The following is a 9776-nucleotide window of genomic DNA, read 5'->3' as shown; positions in this document are numbered from 1 at the left end:
TATTTTTAAAAAAAAAATTTTTTTTTTCAACGTTTACTTATTTTTGGGACAGAGAGAGACAGAGCATGAACGGGGGAGGAGCAGAGAGGGAGACACAGAATCGGAAACAGGCTCCAGGCTCTGAGCCATCAGCCCAGAGCCCGACGCGGGGCTCGAACTCACGGACCGCGAGATCGTGACCTGGCTGAAGTCGGACGCTTAACCGACTGCGCCACCCAGGCGCCCCATCCAGATGTTGATGACTTTTTAGTATGGCTAAAGAGTTTAGGGGTTATTATGTTGTATTACAATGGTTAGAATGTAGATACAATGTTCTACATTGTATACAGTGTTAGAATTTTCTACTTCCTTTCACCAATTTTTAAAGTGTGTTGTATATCATGCTGCTTTCTTGTTTGGTTAATGACATTTGGAATTTTCAGAATTATTTTGTTCCTAATCAAAGGTTACATGGTAATTAAATGTTTCCAAGCTCTTCAGTAGACAAGCCCTGGGGAATGCTGCTACCATTGCATGCACTTAGTACTGTATCCTTGATGCCTGCAGCCTATTCCCACACCCCCACACATTCATGAGAAGAGCTTCTCATATGAGACTTCCTCTGAGGTAAAAAGAGCTAATCCGGTGCCTGGCTGCTGCCCTTTGGCTGGCCCAGCAGAGAGATGATGTTCCAGTGTCTCTGACAGATTCTTGAGCAACTATACTTGAGTTAAGTCTCTTCTTCCCAAGGTGAGACTTTCTGGGGTGGGTCCTTCTGAGACTCCAGGAAGACATGTGACTTCTGAGAAACCTCTCATTCTCATGGGCTTTTTATAAGGATCAAATGAGAAAACAGGTGTATAGGCATACCTCGAGATACTGCAGGTTTGGTCAGACCCCTGCAATAAAGCAAATATCACAAAAAAGCAAGTCAAATGAAATTTTTGGTTTCTTGGTACATAATAAGAGTTATGTTTACACTGTAGTCTATTAAGTTTGCAATAGAATTATATGTAAAAAAAATGTTCACACCTTAATTTAAAAATACTTTGTTGCTGTGGAGCCTGGATGGCTCAGTCAGTTAAGCATTCAACTTCAGCTCAGGTCATGATCTCACAGTTCGTGAGTTCCAGCCCCACATCGGGCTTGCTGCTGACAGCACAGAGTCTGCTTTGGATCCTCTGTCCCCCTCTCTCTCTGCCCCTCCCCTGCTTGTGCACATGCTCTCTGGCTCTCAAAAATAAAAAATAAACATTAAAAAAATACTTTGCTGCTAAAAAACTGCTATCCATTGTCTGAGCTTTCAGCCAATCACAGACAGCAGCTGACTGATCAGGATGGAGGCTATTGTAGGTTGGGGAGCTGTGGCAATTTCTTAAAGTAGGACAACAATGAAGTCTGCCGCATTCAGTGACTCTTCCTTCCCATACTGTTTCTCTGCAGCATGTGATGCTGTTTGATAGCATTTTACCCACAGAACTTCTTTTGAAATTGGAGTCAATTCTCTCAAACCCTACTGCTGCTTGATTGACTAAGTTTAAATCATATTCTAAATCCTTCGTTGTCATTTCAACAATCTTCAGCTTCATGGCATCTTCCCCAGGAGTACATTCCATCTCAAGAAACCACTTTCTTTGTTCATCAGCAAGAAGCAACTCCTCATCCATCAAGTTTTACCAGGAGATGGTAGAAATTCAGTCATACTTTCAGGCTCCACACCTGATTCTAGTTCTCTTGCTATTTCCACCACAGCTGCTGTTACTTCCTCTGCTAACATCTTGAATCTTCAATTTGTAAAAAGCACAAAAAAGTGAAGTTCAATAAAACAAGATATGCCTGCATTTTTCCAACCTGATTTTAGGGCAATGGCACACAACCTCAGGTACTGCTAATACTGTGTTGCGTCCAGCCTCCATCAACCTAAAAACCCTTTAGGAAAAGCAATTAAATGATAAACACTTAGGGGAAAGATTTCTTGCACTTACTTCTTGACAGAGAACAGGGCCCTCTGCCCAACTTCATTCACCATCACTTCGACTAGGTGTTAAGTAGAATAATTCTCTTTGGCAAACATAGCCCTTCTGGAATTTATGAGAATGTTTAGGGAACTCTGAGAGAGAGGAGCTATTGCCAAGAATAAGAAAGATCATAGGTTTACTCTTGCTTTCATCTTTATCTGTGGTAGAAAAGTTATTATTTTTAAAATCTGAATTGCTCATTGACTTTGTTTGTTTTGTCCTTTGTATTTCTGTGGCAATCCTGGTTTCTAATTCTTAGGGGCTTTAACTGAGCACCAATTGTCCCTGTGACTTCAGATGATGCACCCCTCTCTCCTTGAGAGGAGGTCCCTGGTCAGGATAACTTGCTTAGTATTCCCAAAGCCATCGCTCTGATGGAAACAAGTCCAGCAGGCCCAGAGGGCTTGGATTTTCAGATACTTGGCTCAGTCCTGGAAGCAGTGACATGGGCTATTGCCTGGCCACAGGAAGAGCTCTAAGTGTTCAGGTAATTATGATTTTTGTCTGCAGAAGGCCACAAATGATTGGGATCAGTGGCATGGAGAATAAGAGAGAAAACTTTGTTAATCAGGAGTCCAGCACAGAACCACATTTGAAGAGAGTGGAGAAGCCAGTAGGACTACATAGATGAGCTTCCTTCCTTCCCACTGGAATTTGATGCTACTTGTTATGTTATGCAACAGGCCTTTTGAGTTATCTGTCCAACACTGGAGCTTTTTCACCCAGATCTATCTACACGTTCTAGCTCAAATCGCCCTGTGGCATGTTTTACGTATATATGTATTATGGACTGTGCCCAACCCACAGTCTTCCTGGCCCCACCACTTACTCCAGCCACTCTTGCAGTGACCAGTTCACACAAGCTTTGACCATCTCCACTGAAGTGCAACCTGACATTGCCTCACCTCAGGTCTGCAATATATTACCTCTTGCTTTCTAACCAGAGGAAAGGCCCTGCTCAGGACTCACACATGTGCAACCTGGAAACCTGGGGGCCTGACACCTATGGGGCTGCCTTTGATGCATGTGGAAAGGAAGCCGATGTATACATGCTTCCCCCTTTTATCCACGAGGCAGATCAGATGGTTTTGAGATGCACAGGGCTCCTCAGAAGTTCTGGCTGGCTGGAGCAGTGCCTTTGGTGGTAGCCATCCTGAGCGTGCATCCTTGTACTGGGTGTCCCTCTTTCCCTGTTTCCTCCCCCTTGGAATCTTGTTCCCAAATATACTACCTAACTGCACAGAAGCACTGGTCTCAGGCCCTGCTTTCAGGAGAACCCAGGCACTTGTGCAAGAAGGCTGGCTCATTCCACTGTCAATTAATAAAGTAAAGGTTTCCAGCACACAGGGATTAAATCTTAGCCTGAGAGACTAATCACCGATCACTGCAACAATGAGCCCAAGCTGACCCAGACAAAAGTCAGGCGGTAGTGTGGCATGACTCACCAAATTGTGGAAATAAAGGTTGTAGGCAGCAGCTGTTATTTAAAAAGTCATTTTATTTATTAAAACATCTTCATTTACCAAGGCACTTCAGTAGCTTTCACAAAAATATGGTTTTTATCCAGGTGAAGCATCTGCTTTTGGAGTACCGTGGTAACATAATCATAAAAGACAGTTACACTGAACACAAAATATCTCCCAATGTTACACGACTGAAGTGAGCAACTCTGAAAGACTGTGAACACAGTTTAACTTTCTTCTTTGTAATTTTTTCCCATGATTAGGTATCACAAAAGGAACTCTTATAGTGACGTCATTTTTGGCACTCAGAGAACTGCTTGTGGCTAAGGCTGATTTCTTTGCACAAAGGGCAATGGCAGGCCATCGCCAGAGTGATTCTGGGTTGGAAAAAAAACAACAAAGACACAAACCAGGAGGCTGAAGAACAAGCCTTTCCTAAAGTCTATTCTGAAGGGCAAATAACTTAAGCAGAAAAAGACATAACAAACAACAAATGAACAAACAAAACACAAATATACAAAATCTACATTATAGTTTTGAGAAAAGAGATGAGTTTGCTTGCCTCTCTTTCTCACTGATACACTTCCTTCCAATCATACATCAGAAACCACAGAAGCTAAGAGATGTGATTCACACAGCAGTGGAAAACAAGAATAAGAGATTCGATGATGCACCTTGTATGGGCCTGGACAAGCCCAAGGCTTTGATCAGATGTAAACAAGTCAACCCAGTAGTCACACTGAGTGGCACCAGAACTCACAAATCAATGCACTTGCCCTTCTTCCATTATCTGCTCAGTTCCCTCTGTATTAATTACCTTTAGGTTTCCCCAGATCTGTGCTCTCCTGCCTGGGGGAGCAACAATCCCACTTAATACCCCTTAAGACTAAGAAAGTGTGAGAAAGCAAACTCTCTGTGCAATTATTTGTTTTCCTCTAAAGTGCACCACTAGAGGGAAATGGGGAGAAGATTTGGGGGGATAATTAGACCTCCAGTTTTGTCAGGAGTCTTTTCAGGTGGCCTGAAATTAAGATGTAAATTTAGCATGTGTCTCTCTTATTCTTCCAAGTCCCATTGGTTCTGGCGAACAGTTAACTTCTTAGGGAGTGCCAAGTCCACCATCCACCAAATCTGGGAGTTAAGATGTATCTAAATTTGTCACTCTGGAGGGAAGGTAATGCCCTAGGGCCACATGCAACCTCTGAGTCTGGGTGTCCAGCCAGGAGCAAGTCAGACACAGAGGCAAGAGCATGAAGGGTGGAGATGTCCACTGCTGAAGGGCTCAGTGTCTGCACAACAGCACAAGCTGTTTCTGACAAGACCCTGTCCCTCTCCTCACCTTCTCCCCGACTGGATGCTGTGTTATAAGGCTGTACTTTTAAGCACTTTGGAGCTTTCTTCACCATCTTTTAACATCCTTGTGTGGCTTGGAGTTTGCCTGTACTTTATCCTACAAAAACAAACAAAACTAGTGTTAGCAATGAATCTTTAAAAAAATGTCTACCAGTCTCTAAATAGTCAAACAAAACCCAGAACTGAGATGATCTCACTAAGGGGGAAAAAATCTTACAGCAGATTCTAAAAGGTTTCTCCTGGTCTCTTGCTGTTCCAGAGCTTCTGGGGTGGTGGAGATGCACATGGTGACACTGTGGTCTGTCTCAGACCAGACAGGACAGTCTCTAAGCACCTTGCCATTTCTAACCCTCTGATGGCTAAACTAGCCCACGGTGTCTGGGAGAGTTTGTAGGGAACTCTCAGCCAGGCCTGGACCCAGTACATCAACACTGCAACCCAGCAACCCAGCACAACCTTACCCCTTGACCCTCAGCATCTGGTCAATGGTGTCTGGGAGAGGGGTGCCAAAGCTCTCTGGGAGGAACAAGGTGAGAATGGCTGTCAGGATAGTCAGACTTCCCATGAGAATGTAGGGCAGGAAGCGGTCATAGGCACCTATGGCAAAGACAGAACTCTAAGCGAGGGATGCAGTCAGACTTGGCCTCCCTTCCTCCCTTTGTGCTCCCAGGACTCTAAAGGGGACCACGTGCCTTCTCAGCCTCTGCATCTCCCACAGTCTGAGCTACCAGATTGAAACCTGGCACCTGGACAGGTCTCACTCAGAACCCAGAGTTGGCACAGACGTGCCCAGAGATCCTGCAGTGCCTCACGGTACAGGGGAGGGGTGTGGGCCGGGAGGAGGGCACTATTCCTATCTCCCAATGCTGCATTTCCATGGAACTCGAGGTTCTCATCCAGGTACAGCAGTAACTCCTCCACCTCTCTAGATATTTCACAACCCGCTCACTTTGCCTTAAGGCCAGATAATGTGTTTCTGCTTGTCAGATTCATGTAGCATGTTCACAACATGTTCTGGGTACTTTCAAGGCGGCCACCAACCCTTCCCAAAGATGTGCAGGCTGGGGGTGTGCAGGAGGGAGAAGCTGCCATGGGGAAATAATTCCAAAGAAGAGAAAAATTATGCCCTGTTACATAAAATGGCACAAGGCATATCTTTACACAGTATAGAACCATGGTGTAAAACCAAAGTGTTCCAAATTACGGTAATTCTCAGTTCATCCATCAGATGTCTTGAATGGACATCCTTCCCTCCATGTTCCTTTTATACTCTGATTCCAAGAAGAAATTTCTTCAATTAAGTACATGGGCTCCCTATACCATGCTGCAGTTTCTTAGGACAAGGGAACTAGATTCTTTGATGGAAGGCCTGGGATAGCCAGAGCAGAAACAAAACTCTACTTATCTCACTGATTTCTAGCTAGCGCGTAGGTCGTTTTCTGTTTACAAGTGAGTGCCTCCTCTACAGTGTGCCTGGACACAGGCCCTCTCTAGGCATAGATCTGGTACTGGATGGATCCCATCTGCTGTGTGTGCCTGCTTTGCTGTTAACAACCCACCAGAGCTCACATTAAAGGCAATCAGTGCTTCCATGCCACGGCTCCTGCATGCCCCAGCCCACAGGACTTACCGAGGTAAACAAAGTAGGGGGACAGGATGCTCCCCAGGCGGGACGCTGTGGAGCTGACCCCCACACCCATGTTTCTGACCACTGTGGGATACAGCTCGGCTGTGTACACGTAGACCATGGAAAAGGCAGCAGTGACTCCAAACTTGCCCACCATCACCAGGACAGTGGCCAAGTAATACAAATCTGGAAAGGCAAAGGGAAGGAAGTAGAAGGCACCAACCCACGGTACACTGCTATTAGGCATTTTGTATCTTTTTTCCCGGAGCAAACATATTTTCTCCTTTCTGGGATATGGGGGACAGTTTCTCTAATGACCTTCTGTGGGATAAGAAGCTGTAGCCAAGGTATCCCTCCAAGTTGCTTCCTGAGAGGAGGCTGGGACCCACAGCTGTGTGAGGACATGCCCTTCTCAGCCTATAGACCACCGAAGTGAGCCTATCAATAGCCCAAGTAAACCTGCTCTAGTCCAGAAGTCACTAAAGACATGCCTGGCGAGGGGTCAGGTGGCACCCTAGAACCGCACACTGCAGGCACTGTGGAATCAATGAATGACCTGTGGATGAATGGGGTTCCATTCTAACTCATTTCATGCTTTCCCTCACATAGACCTTGACAATTCATAGGACAGCAGATCCCCAGGAATAATCCTATCTATCCTGCTCGCTGTACCAATGAGGCACAGTGGCCTGTGGGTCACCCTAAGCTCTGGTGTGAGCTCTATGTATATATGCCATGCCTGTGCAGAACACTGCCAGGCTCAGGCACCCACAAACAACCACCAGAGGCCCCCATATTCATGTATCTGGATACCATGATGGAATACAAAGGTCCACACACTGTTCTGTGAATTCTGGAAAAAGGTTGCCTCCTTATCCCATCAGTAGGATACCAAGATGGTTTTAAAAATAAAATCCACTTGAGGCACCTGAGTGGCTCAGCTGGTGAAGCATCTGACTTCAGCTCAGGTCATGATCTCGTGGTTTGTGAGTTCAAGCCCCACATCGGGCTCTGTGCTGACAGTGCTGAGAGCTGCTCTCTCTTTCCGTACCCCACTCACGTGCATGCACATGCTCTCTCCCTCTCTCTCTGTCTCTCTCTCTCAAAAAAAAAAAATTGGGGCTCCTGGGTGGCTCAGTCAGTTGAGTATCCAACTCTTGGTTTTGGCTCAGGTCATGATCTTATGGTTTGTGAGTCTGAGCCCCACATCGGGCTCTGCACAGACAGCATGTAGCCTGCTTGGGATTCTCTCTCCCTCTCTTTCTCTCTTCCACTTCCCCACACATGCTCACTTTCTCTCAAATATAAATAAGATAAACATTAAAAAAAAATCCAGCTAGGGGCACCTGGGTGGCTCAGTCGGTTAAGCGTCCGACTTCAGCTCAGGTCACGATCTCACAGTCCGCGAGTTCGAGCCCCGCGTTGGGCTCTGGGCTGATGGCTCAGAGCCTGGAGCCTGCTTCCAATTCTGTGTCTCCCTCTCTCTCTGCCCCTCCCCCATTCATGCTCTGTCTCTCTCTGTCTCAAAAATAAATAAACGTTAAAAAAAAAAATTAAAAAAAAAATCCAGCTAATGGCCTGTGAGACCCATGCGGTGCCTGGCCCATTCCTTCTCCATCCCTTCACCTCTTACCAGCTCCCTCCTTCTCCTCAGACATGCCAGAGTTATTCCCTCCTCAGGGTCTCTGCCTCTGCTGTTTCTTCAGCCTGAAATGCTCTATGTGTAGACCCTCTCACGGTCTTCTCCATCATTCCATCTACATCCTTGCTCACTTGCAAATGCCTGTTCTTTAGGGACACTGTCCATGACTGTTCTATTTAAACTAGCTCTCCACTGTCCTTTATTGTTATTATCAAAGGTGACCCAGTCTGAACCATATTAACCATTTTATTTACTGGTTTGTTGTCTTCACAACTAGTGTGTGAACTCCAGGAGAGCCCGGGGTTCTGTCTGACTTGTTTAATTCTGCGTCTTTAGCCGCAAGCACAATACCTGGTCCACAGAGGCACTCCGGAGCTACTTATTGAATAAATACATGACTAACATAGGCCCAGGTTCAAGAGTAATGGGGTTGGCTCTTTCTTCCCCCTTACTCTGCAGAGGACACATATGCACACCTTAACTTGGGAGAGTTAATGCTCACCACCAGCTCTCACCACTCCCCCAAAGCCCAAGCCATGATGAGTGTCTGGTCCCAGGAGACACTTTCTCTTGATTTTTTTGATGGAGGATGCAGATATGCAAGTAAGCTGTTTCTGCGTGATTTCATTTTCTTCATTAACGGGGGGACACAGCCTGGTAGAGAATGAGTGAGTCAGCAAAAACTCCAGACCACAGATGCATGTGGCCCCTACCTGGAGGCACCAGCTGCACGAAGAGGAGGACGCTACCGCCCAGGAAGAGGGCGGTGGCCATGGAGTAGCGCCGGGGCACGTGCTGTAGCAGCAGCCAGGCCAGCACGTATGCTGGGACTTCAACCACTGCCGACAGGAAGCAGTTCACATAGACATCCCCATGCAAGTTAGGAGTGTCAAGGGATAGCCCAAAATAGCCCACTGAGATGGTCATCCTGGAAAAGAGTGCGGGAGAAAGCTGGAGAAATAGCATCCACGTGCCTCCCAACCTCAACAACTTTTAAAGTACAATTAGCGCAGGAAATTTAAAACTATCCTTGCCAGGAGGACAGCGGGTTTAACCCTGAGCCTTACTTCTTAGAACAAAAGATAATTTCCTCCTAACCCCATGTTAACCCTGGACCACACCAATTTCAGAGCATTCCAAATAGAAAGAGTCCCAGCAAAAAGGCTTATATAATTCAGGTAGATTTACTTTGTTGAAAAAAAACAAAAACAATAACCACCTCCAACGTGCTTCTCAGCTTTAAAAACCCTAAGCCAAAGTACTCACAAAAGCTACTTCCCTACCCTGTGACCCCCCAGCCCCTAAATCCAGCAAGTGCAGAAGGAGGGAGAGAATGAGAAAAGAGGCATGTGTCAAGTAAGGTGTGACAGGACTGGAGGGATAAGATAAAACAATCATTAGGTCAAACATTTGGAGAAAGACCTCCTAGCAGACCCGCCATCTGTGGCTCTCAGCCCAGAGGAGGATGGACAGAAGCGGCTGACTGCAGCCCCACTGTACTTGTGGACAAGGGGAGGAGCTCCCGATGGCAGGGCCACATCATCTCTCATCTACAAGCTTCCCAATGTCCCAGGCCTGGACCCTATCCCTGGTAGGCATTCTCTCTGCTGATGACCAACACTCTGGCAAACCAGACCTTTAGGCATTAGGATGTTTTGACTAATCTGCATGTTGAAACCACAGCTGGGACAATC

At 46.2% G+C, this 9776-nt stretch overlaps 1 protein-coding gene across 3 annotated transcripts in view; it reads right to left on the bottom strand.

Moving 5' to 3' along the window:
- Positions 1-235: 235 nt before the first annotated feature.
- SLC22A5 (solute carrier family 22 member 5) overlaps positions 236-9776 on the bottom strand; it is a 29638-nt gene continuing 20097 nt past the window's right edge. For 2 of the 3 annotated variants that reach the window (XM_047850198.1, XM_047850180.1), the window contains exons 7-10: positions 8796-9010; positions 6444-6626; positions 5275-5410; positions 3476-4910 (exon numbers count right to left, since the gene is read on the bottom strand). In XM_047850198.1, coding sequence (XP_047706154.1) covers positions 4823-4910; positions 5275-5410; positions 6444-6626; positions 8796-9010 — 622 coding nt within the window. In that variant the 3' untranslated portion in view covers positions 3476-4822. Of the gene's footprint in view, positions 879-3475; positions 4911-5274; positions 5411-6443; positions 6627-8795; positions 9011-9776 lie in introns of those variants that run through there. The other variant, XM_047850189.1, reaches the window with a different exon arrangement.

Source organism: Prionailurus viverrinus, chromosome A1 (genome assembly GCF_022837055.1).
Source record: "Prionailurus viverrinus isolate Anna chromosome A1, UM_Priviv_1.0, whole genome shotgun sequence".
NCBI lineage: Eukaryota > Metazoa > Chordata > Mammalia > Carnivora > Felidae > Prionailurus > Prionailurus viverrinus.
The sequence above is the reverse complement of the archived record's forward strand: the minus strand, read 5'-3'. Positions and strand labels throughout refer to the sequence as shown.